This window comes from Parasteatoda tepidariorum, chromosome 3 (genome assembly GCF_982258835.1).
Source record: "Parasteatoda tepidariorum strain Cologne lab strain chromosome 3, Ptep-v5.0, whole genome shotgun sequence".
Taxonomy (NCBI): Eukaryota; Metazoa; Arthropoda; class Arachnida; order Araneae; family Theridiidae; genus Parasteatoda; species Parasteatoda tepidariorum.
The window spans coordinates 65592984-65616940 of record NC_141757.1 but is presented as its reverse complement, the minus strand read 5'-3'; the positions used below and the strand labels follow the sequence as shown (position 1 = coordinate 65616940).

The 23957-nt window shown below is 28.1% G+C and overlaps 1 protein-coding gene across 2 annotated transcripts in view; it reads left to right on the top strand.

Annotated features, from left to right (window-relative positions):
- Positions 1-23957, top strand: part of LOC107441979 (adenylate cyclase type 2) — a 62360-nt gene that overhangs the window by 5422 nt on the left and 32981 nt on the right. For both annotated transcript variants that reach the window (XR_006225820.3, XM_043047931.3), the window contains exons 3-11: positions 780-920; positions 2360-2562; positions 13706-13883; positions 15061-15210; positions 17829-17974; positions 18943-19054; positions 19460-19587; positions 21862-22020; positions 22883-23027. Coding sequence is in view for 1 of the 2 variants with exons in the window: in XM_043047931.3 (XP_042903865.2) it covers positions 780-920; positions 2360-2562; positions 13706-13883; positions 15061-15210; positions 17829-17974; positions 18943-19054; positions 19460-19587; positions 21862-22020; positions 22883-23027 (1362 nt within the window). In the remaining variant the exon portion in view is untranslated. The remainder of the gene's footprint in view (positions 1-779; positions 921-2359; positions 2563-13705; positions 13884-15060; positions 15211-17828; positions 17975-18942; positions 19055-19459; positions 19588-21861; positions 22021-22882; positions 23028-23957) is intronic.

The window sequence follows — 23957 nt, the reverse complement described above, 5'->3', positions numbered from 1 at the left end:
AAAGTAAAATACATAAACTAAATACAAAAGGAAAACGATGTTCAAAAACCGTACTTAAAAATACTCCTTTGTTAAACCAAAGCACACTACTTTCTAAAATCCTTAACCAAACTGAAATTCACAAACCAACTACGCCCCCATTTTATGAGCAGAAAGAACGCGCAGCAGAAAACACTGTTTTAAAAATTTTTCTGCTCACCAGTGGCATTGGTTGGCGAACCAAAGCCAGAACCAATGCCCCTGGTGAGCAGAAACTGGTGAGTAACTAATTTTAAATCTTTTTGAGACTAAATAACACTCTTTCCTAAGCGGAACGCAGCAAACCGTAATCATCTTTTTCCTTACGTTTTGATTTTTCAGTTCATCGGTCATATTTGGAGGCATCCAATATATAGTAAACAGCAAAATAAATAAATGAAAAATAAAATAAAAAAAGGAAGAAAAAGATAAAAAGCTGTAATTGGCAAATGACACTTGGGATACCACACCTACTGTATTAGTAATTGTGCATAGCTCACACCCGAATGATAAATATTTTATCACCATCCAAACAGCAATAGTTAGGTTTTTCTAGGTTAGAACCAGTTTGCTTAGTTTGTGTTAAAACTGTTCTCACTTATCTTTAAAAAGAATGCAACTATAAAATTTTTTATTAATACTATAGTAATCAATTTTTTATTGTTTTGCGCATTTTTATATTTTAATTAAATTTTCTTTAGAATTAAATTTACTTTAATTTTATTTCTTTCATTATTAATTGTTATTTTTTATTTATTTAGGAACAACTTTTACTGAAAAATTCCCAAGAGCTGTTTAGAAAATATCAAATGAGAATACAACATGCTTTGTTTGTTGAACTCCTCGTATTCAATTTAGCATACAATGCCTTATCATTTAGTGCTTTCCTTTTTCTGCCACAGGTAATGCAATTATTTTGAAGTCATCACCTCTTAAGAGTATTGCTTTCATTGTTATTTCTACAAAACTTTATAAAGTTTATTCATTAAACGAACCGAAGCATTCGAGTACTTTCAATTTTTAGTACTTTTTCATTTAGAGATGTCTAAGCTGAGGTCACTTTACTTACCTATCCAATCGCAATCCATTAATGATCAATTAGTTACAGATACAACCAATAGGAATACGTTTCTATTGGTATAGGAATATGAATCGTCCAATAAGAATAATGTAAACGGAAGTTGATTGGATGATAGTGGAACACAGATATAGTTCAGCATCTGACTTGAACATCTCTATTTCCAATGGAGGACATGAAAACATGTCCAATAAATCCAATCAAGAGCATCTGATATGATGAGCAATATGAGCGCGAACATAATTTTACTCATATTTCTTTTCTTTTTCTGGATTACCTGGAGGTTGTCACAACAACGAGAGTCTGTCTGAAAATGTCACAACATAATTTGTCGATGATTTCAATTTAGATTAAGGAAAAACTAAAATTTTTAAAAGGTTTTTAATCTAGTGGTCCGGTTTGAAACTTTTGAGACATATTTCTACACAACTCAATAAAAACTGTTGAATAATGTTTATTACCATGTTGCAGCCGCTGTTCCATCTACTTTCTAAAGAATAGGGCCTTGCTAATTTAGGCAAGATGACAAACAAAAATTTTAACCCCACAAACAAAAAGATTTTATTAATTCATCATTATTTGTTTTTTGCTTTATCTTAGGAAATATTGTGTTATATCAAACTGACTTAGTCTAAAATTATAAAAATTATTTCCGTAAAGATAATTTCAGACGTAATAATTTTTTTTTAAAATTATGTATTATTTTTTATTTTTAACTCATTAATGAGCGAGAAAGTCTATAAAATAAAATCGGGATGATTTTTGGTCCAATTTTTAGTATTTTTAGACTTAATAGGCACCACTATACTTTAGAATATCAGGAACAAGTATTTATTTACTCAATGTAATTTTTTTTTTGTTTTTGATAAAAATTTTGAGTTTGGAAGACTAATCAATGCATTGACAGGCATTTTAAGATCAATTATGAAGAAAACGTTTTAAGTTTAATGTTATATTTTGTACAAAATTCGTATAAAAAAATTGGATTTATCGTATGATTGTTTACCTTTATTGTTTCAATAACTGAGTTTAACTTCAGTTAACCATATGTATCACTAAACAAATCATGATAGTGGCTTTAGTGACTTTAGTTTTTTATTCATTTTGTGAGAAGATGAAATGAAAATTGTTGACATTATTTAAAACATTATTATATTTGACTTTCCTTTCATTTGTGACAAAATTACAAATTAAACTTAAAAATTACTTTTATTAATTAAAATTTTTTACTTAATTACGTTAAAATAATTTGCATATTAACAGTTGGACTCACTATCTGAGGTTTCTATTGGCGCTGTAAAGACTGGACGATGGTGCAGAAGTCTTAATTTCTTTCTGAATCTTGTCATTTTCATAGCAGCTTACTGTAAAGAAAACTTGTTTAAAAGTCCTTACACAAAAATTACAGTAGCCGGCGTTGTCTTGGGAAGCATGGTCACAGGAGAAATGGCAACAACAATTTACAGGTAATTATTGGTTTAAGTCAATAAAGATTAAGTTCTTCTAAGAATAAAAAGTTTGTAGTTTTTGCAAGAAATGCCTTAAAAAAACAGGATACCAGCTGGGCACAACGTTAAAATCACTAACAATTTATGGAATTTATTTATTAGAAAACTGGACGCTTTTCGGTGTGTGTAACAAGGTGCAACTTCCTTTGCAGGAAAACGTGACTGGTAAAAACAGGAACAATGTTTTTTCTACAGATGAGGATGCATCTTGTTTGAAACGCGGCTAGTTTTTGATTAATAAATTATTTTTCATTTTAACGATATAGTATTATTTAATAATTAGCGACTGATATTTTTTGCAACGTTCATTGTTATTTCATGCATTACGCACTTACTTCAACATTAACTAGTTGAAACATATTATTCCTTAAATTTGATTCCACGATATTTTTAGTTTAACTTGAACGGAAACACAAACGGAACGAATTAAACAATTTATTAAGTTTGCAACTTATTAGTAGTATTGCGGTTCACGGTACGTATATTATGGTTAAACGAAGAACCAATTTCTCTGAGAGTGTAAAAAAAGTGAAAATTGTAAATTAGAAAATGTTTTTGAAAATCCTTCCTATATGGGCGAGTTCTTTCTCTATGAAGTTACACTGAGAAAAAAAAGTATGAAGTATGGTCAAAACTACCAAAATCACGGATTGAAATTTACCATGTTTCAGGCTCTATGGGGCAACAAAAAACGCTTTGGTAATGATTTTTGTAAAATTAACAATGAAATAGGATTTTATATTAAGTGACAAAATTTGGTAAATGTGGTTGAACTTGGTAGTTTCTCATGGTACCTCAGAGCATGCCATAAAAACCTTTTAGACGGTTAAATTCACTTTTCAATTTGTATTTTGATAACTACCATATTAAACGAAAAAATTACAAAATCAATGGTTTAAATACCACATATTTTGGTTTTTAATTCAAGAAATTTTTTTTACTAGAAACTTCCTTATCATACAGTACGGTATTATACCAGAATTTTTCTCTCACCGTTATAATAATAAATTTTTCGAATAATTCTAGATTAATATTAATTAGATTAATTAATATTAATTGTGAATTTGTTGCAACCCTTTTTAAAGTGTTCAAAAAATATTGTTTCGTTTGAGTTGGTATAGTTGTGTAATCAAGCTTCAAAAATACGATAATTCCGTTCAACTTTGCACCATAATAAGGTTGCACAATTTTGAAATAATATTACAGTTTAACACGCCCTAAAGTTTATTTCTAACAGCGTAATATTTGAACTACTAAATTACTTTGAGTTTAGTTGAAAGTTTTTCTTACTTAGCACTTAAAATACTGTAAATAAATTTATATAATTGTTTTTATGCAACAAAAGATATATTCTATAGAGAACTTTCTTAAACAATCATACTTTAATATAAAACTAAAAGGCCATTATATTTCAATTCAATTATATGTCTCATCATGGTTCAACGATATCTAAATATTTTAGGTGTAATTTGATTTTTTCCATTCACTCAAAACAAACTCATAAAAGTGAATGAAAGTTGCAGCTGCTCCTATTTCAGCTATTTTAGCTAAACTTAATCATTTTCCGTAGAACCGTAACTAAATAATATTTATATAAAAATTATATATTTATTTATTTATTAGTTGAATTTCCGCTCTTCTTCGCTGATAGCAAATAAACATAAATCGGTTTTATAAGATTTTACGCAGTCATGAACAAATATGAAAGGCATATACTGTACATTTTAAATATTTAAAATTATTTCCTTTTTTATTATTATTTGTGACCCTTCTGGGAAACTTTGATTCATTAAACTAAGCAAAAATGTTTTTGTAATTTCAATGCCTGAAAAGTAAGATTAACTAAATTGAATTAATTTAATTGATTAATTATAGACTCGGAAGATTAAGGAACTGAAAATCATGGCCAACACATGATGATAGTCAAGGTTTAGCCCTATTAAATACGGTGATATGATCTTTCAGATCTCGGGGTTTCATTCATTACAAAACGCCTTTAACATAAAATATATTTAATAACAAGAAGGATGATGATGATGTTACAGTGTTATGGAGGAAAACTGTGTAGAAACTTACTGATTTTACATTGCTGCGCAGAGCGCCATCTATTGAGTTATAGAAATTATAATTAGTATGGAGAAATAATATTAACACACTTCCCCCCGATGAACTCTTAGTTCATAACAATTTAGTCATTTCATATATTAATCAAAGTTATTTTTCTCAAATGTAAGGTACCAATATTTAAAATATAATATAATCTTACCTTTTTACAATATGAGCCCTTCTTAATTATATAAAGATTATAATGCAATAATATTAATTGAATTCTTAAAATAATATGTTTCATGAGCATTAGTTCAAACCTTTAACAAATTATTACCTAAAAATGAAATTTAAGTAAATATCAATTGATGAAATTAAATTATCATATCATGAATAATAAATCAAGCAATTTTCACAACACAAATTCTTTCACATGCAAAATATTTCAATTTTAAACAAACATGCATTTAAACAAGAAAATATATATGTATGCATATTTTCTTTAAATCAAAAAAGTTCAAATAATATCTTAAGATTAACTTAATTCGTAAGTTAAATGACTATCTTAAGTAATATATTAAAATAAAATGTTCAAATAATAATAAATGTGAATTTAAAGTTCAAATAGAATGTTCATATTAATTTAATTGTTCACTTCTAAATTATATAATAAATTTATAGGACGTTTTATTATTGACGTATCTGTTTTCAAAGCACATGCTCTTATTTTGTTATCACGTCCTTGAAATGTTTCCACAATTTTTCCAAGTTTCCACATGCTCCTTGGAAGTTTGTCATCATGAATCAAAACAATATCATTTACCTTAAAATTTTGATTACCTTTATCCAAATTTACATAATTGACAGCTCTTAAATTTAAAAGATAATCCCTTTTCCATTTCTTCCAAAATAGATTTATAAGTCTTTCTCGATATTTAAATTTTTTAATTATCATTTTTTTGTCAATCATGCAGTCAATACCGGATAACTTGACTGACGGTAAACTTATTAATCGTCTTCCAAGTAGCATGTGGGATGGCGTAAGAGGAAAAGTATCTGGAGAGTCTGTATTCACGTAAGTAATAGGCCTCGAGTTAATCACAGCTTCTATTTCACATAGTACTGTTTCGAGTTCTTCACTAGATAAAGATGTTTTCCTCAGTAATTTCCGAAGAATGATTTTCATTGAACGAACCATTCGCTCGTAGAATCCACCCCACCAGGGTGCTCTTTCAACGATGAATTTCCACCTTATTCCTTTTGAGGAATAAAACTCACTCACTTCAGAACTGCTCAAAATAGTCCACATTTTTTTCAATTCAAACTCTGCTCGTTTGAACGTCTGAGCATTGTCTGAATAAATTACAGAACACAGTCCTCTTCTGGAAATGAAGCGACGAAAAGCAAGTAAAAATGCTTCAGTTGTTAAACTGGAAACAATTTCCAGGTGTATCGCTCGTGTAACTGCACAGGTGCATAGCATGATGTAAAACTTACTGTCAGAGTCCTTCACAAATAAGGGTCCAGCAAAATCCAGGCCAGTAACTGAAAATGGAGGTGACTGTTCTATTCTGTCCTTAGGAAGAGGAGCCATAATTTCTCTTCCTGCTCGAACATTGAATCTTTTACATAAGACGCATCTTCCAATTATTGACTTAATAAATTGCCGACCTTTCGGAATCCAAAACTTCTCTCGTACCTGCGTTAATGTGTCTGAAATACCAGAGTGTAGGGTCTTTTCGTGTGCTTCCTTCACTATCAGTTCTGTAAATTTAGTTTTTGATGGTAATAGTATAGGATGTTTTTCATAATAGTTCAAATTGGAGTGCTGTAGTCTTCCACCCACAAGTAGAATCCCTTTGTCAGAAATGAACGGATTTAAGTCTCTGATTTTTGAGCACTTCTGTAAATGTTGTCCTTCCTTTAAGCAATCTATATCCTTACTGTAGTTCTTTGCTTGTACGTGTCTCAACCAAAGGTTTTCAGCTTCTTCTAATTCTTCTGCAGTTAAAACATTTTTGATTCTATCTTCTTTCTTCGCTCTCAAATTTGTTATAAATCTTCTAATCCAGGCTGTTATTCGGTAAACCTTTTTAATAGAACTAAATTTGTGGATATCGAAAATTGAATCGTTAACATTATTTTCACTTGCATAATTAACTGCAATAAATTTCGATCTCTTTTCTTCATCTACATCTGCTCTTCTAAAATTTTCTTCATTTTTCGGCCATTTTTCTTCGCTTAATGTCAACCATGTTGGTCCATTAAAATAATTGCACTTGAGAGCAAATCATTAGCACTGCATCCTCTTGATATGATATCAGCTGGATTATCATTTCCCTTTATGTACTTCCAATTAGTAGGATCTGTTAAAGTTTGGATCTCACTTACTCTGTTTGAAATAAATGTCTTCCACTGATTTGCATTTCCTCGAATCCAACTAAGGGCTATGGTTGAGTCAGAATATAGAATATAGTTGTTATTTATTTGAAACACTTTCCTTAAAGTATCCAATAATCTGGAACCTATAAGAGTGGCCATCAGTTCTAATCTTGGTAGACTCAACTTCTTCAATGGTGCAACGCGTGCCTTTGAAGTAACGAAGCTTACGTAAAAATTTTGATTTCTTTCATATCGAATATATGCAATCGCTCCATACGCCTTCTCACTTGCGTCACAAAATATAATTATCTTATAATTCCCTACTTCGGAACAGCTATCTTCTTCATGAAAATAATATCTTGGTAGTGAAAGTTCCATTAATACATTTACTTCCTTATACCATTTTTCCCATTTCAGTCTTAAAATATCTCCGAATTCCTCATCCCATTCTAAGCCTTGTTCCCATATTTCTTGAAGAAGAATTTTAATTCTAATCGTGAATGCTGTTATATATCCCATTGGATCAAATAATTTCGATGATATGCGTAATACACTTCTCTTAGTATTTTTCACATTTTCTAAAGAGTCAATTAAAGAACTTAAATCTAAATTAAATTCATCCCTTAAAGTATTCCAAATTAATCCTAAAACCTTTAAAGGTACTGTTTCTTCACTAGGATATTTTTCAAATTTTGTGTCTTGCCATTTTTGGCATAACTCCTTAGAATTACTCTTCCACTTCCTAAGATTTATTGATGCATCCTTTAATATTAATTTAGTGTCCCTGGATAATAGTAGTCCATCTTCAATCGTATTTGTACCAGTAATAAGATCGTCGACATACAAATTTTCATTTAAAACCTTACACGCCAAAGGATGAGATTCTTTATAATTTTTGATATGATACTTTATTGTTCCAGCCAGTAAAAATGTTGATGATTTTACTCCGAAAGTTACGGTTCTATTGCGAAAAACCTCAATTTTCTTGGGAGGGAATTGCTCTGACCAAAGAAATCTAAGATAGTCCCTATCATGTTCATCAATTAACAATTGTAGGAAAGCCTTTTCACAATCAGCAATTATTCCTATCTTAAACTCGCGAAATTTTAATAGTAAAATTAAAAGATTAGGGTTTAGATTGGGACCCGATAATAAGTTATCATTTAGAGAGTAGCAATTTTTTTCTTTAGCCGAAGCATCAAAAACTATCCGTAACTTTGTAGTTTGTTTATCATTTCTAATTACTGGATGATGAGGTAAGTAATAAACCATATTTGGAACTATTGATTTATCATTAACAGGTTCTATTATTCCTTCCGATAATTGTTCTTTAAAAATACTAGTATAATTATCATGCAAAGAAGGATTCTTATTAAAACGCGATGTTAAACTACTTAACCTTCTTTTAGACAAATTAAAATTGTCAGAAATGTTTACCTCATCTTTAAATGGTAATTTAACTACGTATCTGCCATCCTGAAATTTAATATTTTGTTCAAACTGTTTTAAAGTTTCTTGCTCTAAAGGTGTATTCTGAATTTTATCATTTATGCCTAAGCTTTCAATATCCCAAAATTTCCGTAACTGTAAATTTATATCATCACAAGAATTATTTTCATTAGTTAATTCCTCACAATTAAATTTTTCCTTACAATAACATACATTTTCAATGATAGAGTCATTTTTTAAATCTGAATGAGTAATCCCAGTTACGCTTCCGCCGAGTAATGTTTCGACATAAAACAAATCTTTAGTCAACTCCTTTATGTACCCAGTGTGGAGTTTCCAATAATAATCTGCTCCAATTAATATATCAATGGAATTTATTCCTTTCGAAAGGCATACATCAGTAAGCGCAAAATCCTCAAGCAGCAACTTTATTTTATTATTATGCGGTGGGAAAGAAGCACGTGTTATGGTACTTGAAACCAATAATTCGAACTCTGACCTTCGAGTAGGATATTTTTTATTGCTTATACTCGCCTTTACTATATCAAATGTTTTTTCTTGCGGTTCACGGCTTCCAAAAGTATAAACTAATAAATTTTCCTTTCTTATTATCGGGAGATTAAGCTTTTGAGCTAATTCTCTAGTAATGAATGACCTCATCGATGCGGAATCAAATAAAATATTTATCTCCTGCGTTTTATCTGCCAAATGTAAATTCGCAACACATGTTTGTAAGAACACTGATTGAAATTCCCCCTTTTGTCCCTCTTCGACATGAGAAACGCTGGCTACAACTGTATTTTTCTCTGCGGTTTCTTGCGAACTTTCGTTTTGAGTTTTCGGAATTCCAAAACAAATTATTTCGTGATGAGATTTACTATTACATTTTTTACAAGGACTAATTTTACTCCTACATTGTGAACTTAAATGTGATTTACGGAAACATTTAAAGCAACGACCTTCGCGCATTAATCTATCTCTTTTTTCAGAAACCGACATTTTTTCACAAATAAATGAATCATGTTCTGATTTACAAAATACACAATTAAATTTTACATTAGTAGCCAATGCTGAAGCTGTGGGAATATTCGATCTGAACTGTTTTTTGTTATTTATTACTTCCCTGGGATTATAATAGTTATAGTGTTTATTTTTCTTAACATTATCATGAAATAATGTAGATGATTCGCGTACTTGAATTTCTTCTTTAATAAATTGAATTAATTCCGAAACATTGAATTCTGATTTTGATTTTCGTTTGCGGTTGTATTCTAAAGTTAAATCTTCTGGTATTAGCTTTAATAATATAGGGCATAATAAGTGTCCATATGTTCCAGAGACTACATTTAAGCTTTCTAAAGATCTAATGTTTACTTCTAAATTATCATATAAATTCCGTAATGCTCTAATATCACTAGAATTTTTTACGGGATCAAGATTTAATAGACGATTCATATGACTATTAATCACTAAATCTTCGCGCCCAAATCTATCTTTTAACAATTCTATACTTTTCATATAATTTTCTTTAGTCAAAGCAAACCCTTTAATAGCATTTAAAGCAATTCCACCCAGTAAGGTTTTTAAATAAGTAAATTTTTGTATCTCAGTTAAACTTTCGTTTTCATGGATCGCGATTTCAAATTGATTCCAAAATTCAAGCCATAATGTTGTTTCTCCGTAAAATTTGTTTATGCTTAGTTTTGGAAGTTTAACTGCATTACTGTCTGGAACAAATTTAGATTTTTCATATTGTGCGCTGTTAAATGATTCTTCTCCTCTACTTTCTTTATTATTTTCTTTCAAAAATCTTGCGATTCGAGATTGCCACTTTATTATTTTTTCCGAATATTCTTCAATTCCAGTAATTTCATCTTCTATTTCCTCACTTTCAATTAGTGGTTCAATTCGATTATTTATTGCTTTTAAACTTTTATTTTTATCAATTAACTGTTCCTTATAATCTATTAATTCTTCGATCTTTTCTTTAGTTTCAACATTATCATCATTCATCAAATTTTCAATCTTTGTTATTAATCGAGTTGTTAAAGAGCGAATTGTTTTTCTTTTATTTTTCAAATCATCGTATGAATCCATTATTTAAATCAAGTGCACTCACCTTTAATCAAATTCTTAGCTCCAGGTTGGTGCGCCAATTTTAAATACGGTGATATGATCTTTCAGATCTCGGGGTTTCATTCATTACAAAACGCCTTTAACATAAAATATATTTAATAACAAGAAGGATGATGATGATGTTACAGTGTTATGGAGGAAAACTGTGTAGAAACTTACTGATTTTACATTGCTGCGCAGAGCGCCATCTATTGAGTTATAGAAATTATAATTAGTATGGAGAAATAATATTAACAAGCCCAATCAAACAATTTTTCTGACGAATCATCACTTTAGTATGTAACTTAATTTTTTTCAAAATTTCAATTGCCGTTGACATTACAAGATTTAGATATATAGAAACTAGTCTCAAAAGCGTAATTATTAACACTGTAAACGTAGTTTCACATATCATTTAAAATACTAATTCGTTTATATTACTTCAAGATATCATCCCCATGGGTTTTACTTGCATTCTCCCTAATGTAAAGAACAATAAATAATTATTAAAGACGTGCAATAAACTTAAGTGAAGCTCATTTTTGATGTAAAAAAAATCGTAAACTAGAAAACAACCCTGGTTTTATCTTTTAAATATTTGAAGAGAAAAAATATCAGCAGTGTTAATTGCAACAGTGCTCAATGCTAATCCTATTAGAAAAATCCGTTTTCATAAATCTCTCTTTATTGGAAAAATTAATTTTTTAAAATTATTTTTTGGATTGAAGGCTAAAACTGCACCTAACATCTGTTGTCCACATTTCAGGATTTTTGTATAAATGCTTCTGGTGTTACAAGAGGAACACTTAGACTCGCAAGTTATTCCTTTAATTATTATAAATTAAGTTTTTTGTAATACTCTTTTTTAAAAAGAGAGCGGAAAACTTGAAACAGATTTTGTGCACTGTAAAACCACTCCCATTTTTGTCAAGAAAATCCGATATCTGACAGACATTAATTCAGACTCAGTATTAAGAAGTTAATTACTATATTTTTCTTAATACAATGATAGCTTGTTTCTTCACAGATATCTTATATCTTATATCAAATATCTTATCTCAAAAGCTCTGAGTACTAAAAAAAGTCATACAATTTTTATTTGTCTAATTTTAAGGCAAACGCCTGAACTGTATCTTCCTATAACCTATACCTGCAAGCTCCCCTTACTTTGAACTTTCAAACGTTCAAAAATTGATATTGCGTTTCCAAGAAAGTTAGCATCAATTTCGAAAGAAAATTGAAAGCAAACACATTAAACAATTGTAAAAATTTGTTAAACTATAAAAATTTCATTCTGATCTCCCCCTTTAGGGCAATTCTACCCTTTAATGACTTTTTATGTTTTTCGAAGAAAAAGGTTTGTACATTAGTTTTAATCACGTTCAATGAATATATATATATATTTTTAAGCTAAGGGAATTTTATAATGATCTAAATCACCAAAAAACTAACGAAACTGAATCTGTTTAATAAGATACAATAATAAGATAATATATAAATAGATTGAATAAGATAAAATATTGCAACATTGCTCTAAGAATTTCTGTCTGACACGTGAGGCCACGCATTTTTGTGATGAAGCATTGCTATTTTCATTTATAATTGCTGTCTTTAAATTGTCTGACAGGAAGCGATGATTTTCGTGATAACGTATTTCAGAAAGCTTCCAATCACTCTGCTTTATTTAGACTCGACCAATCGATAATCAGGATAAATTTTCCTGAAAGCCCAATACTTCATCATCTGGTTGGTTTTACAGTTACTTGCTGTTAGAAAAACTTAGAAAAAATGTATCATATGGTTGTTGAACATTGTTTTTTTTCTCTAAAAAAAATAAATAAAACAAGCATGAAACAAATTGCAAAAAATTAATATCAGTTATAAGAATTGAAATATCGAGCCCAGCGATTTTGAGATTTAGTTTTACGATGCTGTTAACACTACAAGGATAAACCAAAAATTGTTTCAATATTAAGCATTATTTAAAAAGAACACTCCATAGTGTCAAAATATACAATATTTTAATTTTAAAAAAAAACTACCTAATTTATATTACACAAAAATTGTTTTATGTAAAAGTTTGACCATGCTTTCTGTATATAGATTCCAACTCCTTAAATATACACAGTGAAAAAAAATTCTGGTAAAATTATGTTACTGTATGGTAATAACATTCTAGTAAAAAAGTAATAAATAGAAAAAAACCTTAATTCCGATGAATGAAACCGTAATATTTGGCATTTGAGTCATTCATTTGGTTATTTATAAATTCATAAGGTAACAGTTTACCGAAAATTTTGCTTTTCAAAATTCTAGTTTTTATTACCATACATTTAGTAAAAAATACAAGACTAAAAAGTAAATTTAACCAAGTAAATAGTTTGTATGCCATACTCTAAGTTATCATGATAAAATTATTAAATTTTGACACACATCATATACTATAATACCATACTTTTTTGTCAATTTTTTCCAAAATCATAATCATGGGCCGGGATAGTCGAGTAGTTAGGGCACTGGGCAAATGTCTAAGAGGTCGTGGCCTCGATCCCCGCCAATCGAAGACTCTCCGTGTAGTAAATGGTGGCTGATGCACGTTAAATCTGTCGAGTCACAAAGTCCTCCATGTTCCCATAACAAATCATACCACTGGGGGTACTGAACCAGGAGTTTCCTTGTCTTCTGGATTAGTTCAAAATTACAAGGCTACGGAGTTGAACATTAGTAGTCGTAAACCCAAAATTGGGTCGGCTGTTCAAGAACGATTATAAAACAAAATCATAACCAAAGCTCAACTTTTAGCTCAATGAAAACTTTCTTGGTGTTTCCATTGAACTAAAAACATGGTAAATTTCCCCATACTATGGCAGTTTGGACTAAACTTTTTTCTCGGCGTATACAAAAAATATTCAGGCAAAAGAATATAATTTAATGGTATATTAGTAGTTTTGCTAAGATATTTAAAATTTCAAAACTGCTTTAAAGCATTTCAATTTAAAGCAAAAATGTTTTCAGATGTAATTTTGCACTTATTGGTAGCTTTTAAAGATATGCATATCCCCTTAATATTTTAGTTTTTTGATATAAATGTTTCTTATTATTATTGCAGGATCACAAAGGGTGAACTAGAACCTACAATGAGACAAACATACTACGTAGTTCTCACAACGTGTGTACTCCTACCATTTCCTAGAAAAACTTATAGTGCAATATCAGGGGCTTCAGTCATAGTTATTGACATCACATTATCAATTTTCAGCTCACTCAATTCTAATAAACTAGTAGTTGTAAGTTTGCTTGATTTTTTTTATTTCATTTTATCCGAATATGTTTTAAATTCAATATGTATCAGGTTAAGCAAAAAAGTTTCTATACATACAACCTGCGCCTTGCTAATAGGTATAGAAATAACTTTCTTAATTTGTACTCTGTAGTCCAAATAACAGATATAATAATAAAAAATATATTAATTTCATAAAAGAAACTAATAATGAAAGCTTAAACCAAAAAAATTCAATTATGCTTTTAATTTTTTTTATAAAATATAAAAAAACTAAGATCGAAAATTGTAAAAAAAAAAAAAAAAATTCAAGTGTAATTGCAAATAAAAAGTGTAAAAAAAATTATAAATGCAAAAAAAAAAGCATTGAAAGGAGATTAAATTAAGTACATATTTTCAAAAATTTGTATTAGAAGCCTGTTTATTTAGCATCAAGTTAACTGAAATATTTTCTCGTCAATAAATGCGTCATTAAATCATTATTTCAGTTGTGCAGTTAGTAGCAGCATAGTAGCATCTTAATGAAGAAGACAAATACAAATTACAGCTACTATACAAATTTTTGTGTTCTGGTTTACTCAAAACAGGCACACATTATCAAGACTCACCAATACGTGAATAATGAAAACAAAACAGATTCATCTGTTTCATGATTAGTCTTATAAAATGAAATAATCTATTTTATTTTTATCATTCATACGTTGATGAGTCTTGATAATGTACGCCTGTTTCGTGCGCTCGAAACATGTCGAATTTTCCCCCTATAATTTTTTACGTTCATTAAGTTTTTTCATTGACAATTCGTTTCAGCTTCTTGGGACTATTCATTTAAAAATATTGTATGACCAATTACGTTTTCATCCTCAAAACGAATTGTCAATAAACTATTTTCTAAGGATGATCACGAGTGTTTATTAAGGGAAAAGCGTCGTTAAAGAGCGAATAGGTTGGACTAAAAACATATTGCTAATTCGATTCTATAACAAGCGTCATCCTCACTGGCAAGACGGAAAATCTTTTGTTTTTGTGGATTGTGTGTTTTGGTGTGTATGATATAATAAATTATCTCGATTCTATTGAAATAATTGAAGTTTCTTTATCGATTCTGTTTTTGTCCATATTTAACAAATTTAACATTCTATAATCATTTTAAAGTAAAATAAACGATATATTTTCCCCCCTAGCTGCTTGCTGATTTAGCTTTCATGACTACGACACTCTTTGTTGGTTTATTCATTAGATACATCATAGAAATCATGAATAGGCGTGCATTTCTAGATAGAAGAGAATGTCTTGAATCGAAGATTAAGATAGAAACAGCAAAAAATCAAGAGGTTGGTATAAAATGCACTTTTTTATTATCTATTAACAAAATTTTATATTTAAAAAAAATCTAGTCAAATATTGAAATATTTTTTACATTTACTTCCCATACCAAATTTTGCTTCACCTTAATAAAAACTAATTTTTTTTTGTAGTTTTGAAGTAAATGAAATGAAACTAAGAAAATTTTTCAGAGTAGGAAAATAAAAATAATGGGTTGATACAATAATATTAATCATTTCTCTAACAATTACTGTTAATATTTTATCTAACATTCCAAATTATGCTCTTTATATATTTCAACGATTTTTATCTATTGAAAAATAAAAGATGCATTTTAAAAATAGAAGTTTATTTTTTAAAATTTAAACCAACTAACAATTTGACAGCTATTAAATTATCACAGATTTCTTTTTAAATAATAGTTAGATTTTTTTCGGTCCAAGTAATTAACGTGAAACATACATTTTTTACTTTTACTTATATGCATTAATATTTAATCATAGATAAGAATATCCCAATCATAGTTACAGAGAAAACTATCTTACTTTTCTCTTTTTCTATGGACTATCTCTTCATCTTTTACTATGAACTATTTCTTCCTCCTGCTTCCTGAACTTTTTTTGCACTTAAAATTTTCAGGAATTTTTTTTTATCCCGAGATTTAAGTAACAAAGTGAGTAAAGTTGTAACACATAAAAATAAAATTTAAGAATTCAATAATGATTAATTTTCTACAACTATTTTCGCGAATATTTTATGTGTAAAGACATTCATTATTAACACTAAACACTTACATGAATGCTTTGTTAGAATATCAGAGTAAATGCACTTAATGAAAATATGAATTTATCCTTTTCATTTCATCCTTTTCATTTTTATCGTTTTCATTTTTATCCTTTTCATTCTCGAGATATTGCCATTTTGCACGACTTATAAGAGAGAGGGGGACAAGTGTGGGCATTACTTTTTAACAATAATTTGGTCGTTTTCCTGCATTCCGGTTTATATCTGAAATTAAAAAGTTGTTGAATTTTTCCATAATTGTTTTTTTTTTAAGATTGTTTTTGTACATATTAGCCCCACTACACGAGGCAAGTATGAGTAAACTTGATAACTTCTTAAATAGTTATTTATTACAACTCAGAAAGGTGAATCTAAAGCCAAATCGAATTTAATTTTAATCTAAGCCTCATTGTAGTATTATATATATTGATGTATAGTTTTTAAAATACTAATAGATAACAGAGCATTTCATTATTCTAGGAAATACATTTTGAACGAAAATAAATATTTTTGACAACTATTATTTAATTTGGTTTATTTAATAAAAATTTTGAATTTTTTTTATGAAAAAAAATTGAAATGTCAACGTGTATGTCAATGTGTATTAAGATGTAATTCTGGTTGTTCTACCAGTTACTTGTGATGGAAGTTAGGAAAATATTTCTTCACTTGTGATTTGAGAAATGTCTTTTATACTTCAAAATAACGATAGAATCAATATTATGAAAATTACGTCCATTTTTTTCCTTAAGAATTGGAAATCATAATTTCCAAATCTATGAACAACTTACACTATACCAACATGATGCACAACATTGTTTTTTCTTTTCTTCTTTTTCGAAAAAAAGGTAACTTGACTAGCACCAAATCATTATCTTGATTTACCTAATCGCAATCCATCTGACTAGCGCCAAATCGTTAGTTAGTGTTGTCAAGAAGTTTAAATTTTTTAAAATCCATCTGATTTCATTGCGCCTTAAAAAAGAAAAAAAAACTAAAATTGATAACTTATTTTTATAAAAAAATCCAATTAAAGCATGTCCACACTTGCCCCACTACTATGTGCTTAAACTATAGCCCTACGAGAGACTTATGTTTGTTTAATGACTATTAATTGAAACTATAGAGTGCAATTGTTAATACTAAAATAGGTTAAAAAAAATCATTTATAAGCAACAGTATCATGCCATAAATATACTGAATAAAGTTGATCTGTATTTTCATAGGATGAACAACTAAAAACGTATTTTTTTAAAAATCTAAACTTAAAGCCATTGGCAAGGACAAAAAGTACTATAAATAAATAAAGAAAAAAGTTAGTCTTATTTCAGCTTCACGAATTGCATGCATATATTTTTCAGTCTCGTGTATTTTTTCGTGGTGTTTGTTTAGTAATGCGTTATTGACAGTTTACTTTTATTTCACCCAGTACGGTTAATGCGTATTCAGCTAGCTCAAACTTCAAATATTAAACCTCTCAGAAAGAACACTGCTTTTTTTGTTGTCTTCTATTAGAGTCGTGAACAAAACCTCTTCCAAATGAACAAAAAGATAACCCAATAATAGAAATGAACTTAATAAACTTAAAAACAGATAAATAAATAATAAACCTGTTAACAAAGTATCGTCTTCGATAAGTGAATATTTTTCAGTTCAAGAACAGCAATTTGAATGTCACAACCATTAATCAATTACAACATTATTTTTTCTCGATATTGACTTTTTATCTGTTATAAATTTTACAAATATTCTGTTTTAAAAACAAGCAAAAATTTAACATGCAATGTATATTTCTAAATGCAACGACTTATACATTATGTTTATTTATTTATTTATTTTTTAGGAATTGTTTTTACAAAGTATTCTTCCAGTGCATATAGCCAGAGAGGTTCGTGAAGATTTAAGGAATATCATAAAAAATGCGAATCAAATACGCATTGTTCACAAACCATTTAACAAGCTCTATGTAGAAAAGCATAAAGGTGTCAGGTGAGAAGCATAAAACATAACTTCATTTTGATTTCTAAAACACATTTCTCTGCCGTCGTATTAAAATTAAATTACAACTATACTCCCCATTTTATTTTTTAGAGAAAATATATGTAATCTATAAGAGAAAATATTTTAGCCATTATAATTAAAAAAAAAAAAAACGTTTTCGCAAGAAAAAGTATTATTTTTTGTTGTTGACTGATGACGTTAATTAATAGGAAATTTAAAGAAAAAAAAGAAATATGCAGACTGTTTCATAAGAAACACCATCAATTTGTAGTTTTAGGTTCTTCATAAATGAAGTGGTGAAATGTACACTTATTAGGGTACGTAAATTAATGATTGAGCAAGGAAAAAAGAAAACACGATCAAAATCTGTCGAATCACTACTAGGGAAAGCGGGACTAAAAATTATTAATGCATGTTTGATGACATTAAAAACAGAAAGGAGATGAAAGGCGGTTATGAGACACACCACGAAATTTTATCATAAAATCAAACTGGTTTTGTTGTTTTTCTTCCATACATCTTCATTAGTGTTTCGTTTGAGTTTGATAATCTTTTTTTGTATAACCTCTAAGAGTCTAAAGAGGTAATTTTGCATAACCTCTTTTTGTCTTAAATTTTATTTTTATACATAATTTTACTTAATTATTGACAATTATATATACAATATATATATATACAAATATATGTATGACAATATATATATACATATATATATATATATATATATATATATATATATATATATATATATATATATATATATATATATATATATATATATATATATATATATATATATATATATATATATATATATATATATATATATATATATATATGTATATGTATATCTATCTTTTTGGTGCAGACTATAGATAGACTATATATATATTGCTATATATATATTATTCACAAGTAACTATTTATATCTTTGTAAACACATTTTCTTTATTTAGCATTTTGTACGCTGATATAGTGAATTCCATGCTACTTACTGCAAGTCTTAAGGCATCGGATTTGGTTGCAACACTTAATGATCTATTTGGAAGATTTGACAAATTGACAGAGGTAAAAAGTTTATATCCTAAATCATTCTTTTAAAAAATTAAATAAATTACCAATTCTATTAAAAAAGAATAGTTAATTATTTTAGAATTACATTTCTTTATTAATTAGCACCCTAGATACAAACATTGAGAGACATTACATTTAATAGAATTAAATTTAAGGAATTTTAAATAAGAAAAAAAAACTTATAAAGGCGTTCTTCTTAAAACACAGCTAACTCATTGTCTTTAATTAAATTAATTTCTTGATATTGATTTAACTGAATTATTTTAAGCTATGTTTAGAAAAATATTTGATATAAATATAATGTTAATTTTGCAAATTAAGTTGAAAATATAAACTTTTTGAATGTTGATTTGTTTATAAATTAAACGAATTTATAATTTTTATTATTTTCTTTTACAGAAAAATAATTGCATGAGAATAAAATTTCTCGGAGATTGTTACTATCTAGTAAGCGGTTTTCCAGAAAAAACTTCCAAGCATGCAGATAATTGTGTTTTGACAGGACTTGAAATGATTGAGACCATTAGGCAAGTCTTTCCTACAGAAAGAGTGTTCCGTAATCATCGTCCTTAAAATATAATTTTAAAATCCATGTCAAAAATTACAGAAAAAATGTATGCATTAGAGGCCACGAATCCTTCGTCAAGAAAAAAAAAATCGCATTAGAAACGTATCGAATCTTTATTATATGTCAAATGCAATTAGTTAATTCTTATGAAAAATGGATTAAAAAGATCAAAGCAGGATGATCGTGTGGCCGAGTGGCTAGCTTGGTTGGCTGCGAAGCCATTGGTTGCAGGTTCGGATCCCGCTCGGGGCATGGATGTTTTCTCTGTCGTGTGAATGAGTCCCACTCTTTGAACTGGTTTCTATCGTGTGGCTAATATTGCCCGCCTCCGTGACTAAAGCAATGTTAAGCTAGCAATATTTCCGGCATGTTTTGAGGCAAAGAACGAGAGTTCAGTACATGCCATTAAAAAAAAAAAAAAAAACATCAAAGCAGTATAGTTATCGGATAAAAGTGGAAAGAATTTCCAATGATTCTTTTTTTCCCCACAACTTTTTAGTTAATGTCCAGGAATAAGCTTAATTTTTATTTTTGAATCCTGTTTTTATCATATTTTTTCACTCTTTTTCCCCCTCTTAAATATTTACTTGCAAAACGTAATCCGTGTATAGTTAATTACTTCATTTTTGAAAAGGATTCTGAAAATATACTTAAAGGCCTATGATTATTGAATGATTCGTAGAATAATAATTATTTCAAAGTGTGAAAATCTTTCATGATTTTCCCTTTAGATAATAAACGTTTGAAAATACTTTGATAGTAAAAAACAATTTGTGCTTTGAAATTCAGTGAAAAATCCTGAAATATTAATAAGTATATTATTATTAATATTTTTTTATCGTGTCCATGGACAATTAAATGGCCTCGTGTGCCTTCAAAGCAGCATCCGCAAGCTCCAATGCATCATTATTGTAAAGGATCTCACGAAGTAATATTAATATTAAAAATTATATATATAGTCCCTTTTCCTATGTAATATTAATATATTCCCTTTACATAAATTCATTTGTTATTTTTAATATTAATATTAAAAATAACAAATGAATTTATGTAAAGGGAATCATTAAAGTTGAATAATTCTTATTTATGGGGATTGTAAAGAGTAATAACAAAAGCATTTATGTTATTATAATAACAAAACATACAAACTTGGAATGCATTTATTTCATGCCCATAGCAAAATATTTTATATTGGATTTCAGAAGAAAAAAGCTCTGAACAAGTGGAATCAAACATTTCTGTAAATGCTGTTATAGCTCCTTAAAGGAAGCTTTGCTTGGTTTTTAATGTCAAAAACCATATTAGAAAAAGAAAACTATGTCAAATTAAGAACATAATTTAAATCTAAAACTGCAAAAGTGATTCTTTAATTCTAAAAAGACGCATCAACTTTGATTTATGTACGTAAAGGAAAATTTTATTTGTTAAAAAGCTGCAATACAGAAATTTGCATGAAAAAACCCCCAACTGAATACATAAAAGCTGTTTTATTAAGTTATTTATTAAATAACATCCTTTATTTAATATATATTTTGTATAAATGAGCTTTTAAATCTTAATTTATTATTTTTTTAACGAAAGTACAATAATTGTTTTTAGTTTTTTTATAATTTATAATGTGAATTGAGTTGTTTTTAGAAAATTCTCTTAATTTTCTGTTGCCAGATGTAGAAAAAAAAACATCCAAAAATAAAATTTTCGGGAGCCCAATAGCAGCTAAGATTATAATGTACTCCATATTATAATTGTATATGAAAAAAAAATCAATCGGTTAAAATTTTAATAGGACTATAGAAATTGTTACTACACAAAAAGGAAGATTTTTTAAAAGTGAAATATTAAGTTGACAGAAAATGTAGCATTCATAAAAATATTATAAGTTTTAAACTTAACGATTTATTATTTTTTTTAACAGACCCAAGAAGAAATAACTGAATGCAAGTTAAAGTAAAAATGTATTGGATCAGAATCCAATGGATATTATTTACAGATTTATTTTTACAATTAATTTCCTTACCTTATTAATTTATTTTAAAATTATTTAATTTTAATATTTTTGTTTCAGATTTATTCTTGTAATTTTTCTACGAATTCATCCTTTTTTTTCAATTAGTTTTTTGGGTCAAATTGTTCTTATTATCAAATTTCTTACAAATTCCTTTCAGTAAATTTAAAATTATTTCTTCTTTTATTTAAAGATTAAACGTATCTTTTTATTCTCTTGTTTTTATAGGAGGGTTCGTGAAAGAAGGAATGTTAATGTGGATATGCGCATAGGTGTACATAGTGGTAATATTTTAGGAGGATTGCTTGGACTAAGAAAATGGCAGTTCGACATATGGTCAAAAGACGTTACGATTGCTAGTCACATGGAGCAAGGCGGGGTGCCAGGGTACGTATGAGATTTTAGGCAAGTAAATAAAGTTAATTCTAAAATTCAAGTGTTATTTCTATTGGTTTATATCACTTAAGAAATAAGGTAAAAATTAATTGTTGCAGACTTTCTGTTACCTTACGCTTGACAGTTTGTACTAAAAACTGTAGAGTTTGAAAAATCAATTTTACAGTTATTATTGGAAAATTAATGTATTTTATGAAATTAACATGTTTTAATAGATTTATGTTGCTAAATAGGCATAAAAGACAAATTACTGTTACCCAGAAACTTACATGTGGAATTTTTTTTCTTCAAAGAGCTTAACAATTCATGGCTACTGCTTACATAGCATTGCACTCAGATAAAGATTCTTTTATTTAGTTTCGTTAATTTTTTACCAAAGAGTTTTGATGAGTGATTATGAAATGAACTAATCATATTATTGCAATAAAAAAAGATGCATTTTCAATTATCTTCTGTTGTAATATTATAACAATATTTGATTATGCGTAAAATAATAATTACTTTTATGTCCTTCAAGTATTTTAAACTACTATTTACTTTCCTATAGTTACTTTATATACTACAGTTTCTTTTATTTATTTATATTTTTTTAAAACTTTTTTTCTTTTCAAATTTCATTTTGAAAGTAGCCTGAATTAGAAATTATAACATTATTGTTAGTCAAAATAATTTATTTTCAAAAATTTTGTTTCCTTGTATAAAAATAATTTATATTATTATTTTTAATCTAAAATTATTAGTAGTATAAGATACTTACCATTCGAAACATTTCAAAAATATTTTTAAATTTTAATAAATACATGCGTCGAATTAACAATAATTAAAATTTCTTCACAGTGTTCTTCTTTCCTAGCCAGGTCCATATCACGAGGAGCACAAAAGAGCAATTAATTGATACTGATTACGATATTGTTCCAGGAGAAGGTTATTTACGTGACAGTTATTTACAAGAGGAAGAAATCGAAACATTTTTAATACGTCCCTCTCGTCCATTGAAGGTACTATAATCACGCTGTTTCAAATTATGTAATGTACGCTTATATCTTAATTAACAATACCGAAAGTGAAAATATATTAAGTAGAATTCATATCTTAAAGAAATAATATAGTAATATAAAATATAATTAAATATGTTGTCAGTTTTTTTTTAGTCAATAAGTTTTTTGACTTTTTGTTTTTGTTTATCTTAAGAATATATATATTTTATGCAACTGGTTCAGTTTTTGAAGTTATAAATAATGGAGCAGAATATCTGTTCGTAATTTTTCCCACTTGTGTGGGAAAACTATTCAATATGTCTTGCATATTAGGTACATGTTTTAATATTTTTGATTGCGTTTTTGAGGGAACGTGAGCAAAATTTCAAGGCTAGATTAATTATTAAATAGATTAATTTTAGTTATAAATTCGCAAAGCTTACCAAAAATTATGCAGTTTAGATTTTTTTTCTTTTAGAAATTATTTCTACGATAGGTTTTTAACTAGCAAAGAATTTTTTAGCACTAACATTGAGAAAAAAAAAGTAAAAATCAAAATCCCCTTCATTTACGGCCAGTTTTGCATATTCATAGTCCCGTGTGAAAACCCTGATATATTTATTCATTAAATTAAATCCTATCCTAATGTTTTGTGATTTGAGTTTTCCGCAATAGTGGGAAGAATAATTGTTAATTAAAAATAATCTGTAATAAAGGATAAAAATTATTCAAGTATTAGGAGTTCAAATAAACTAAGGTTAAACCATGAAACTTAAAATGATGAAAGAAAAAAAAAAGATAGCAAGAATCAAACAGATTATGTCAGGAGAACTTGGGAATATGCAATGGAAAAGTAATCCTGCAAAAATTTGGCTGCATTTTGATATTTTGAAAACATTTTTTCAGCATTTGAAACTTCATGGTTTACTTTAGAATTACCTGAGCTTGCTT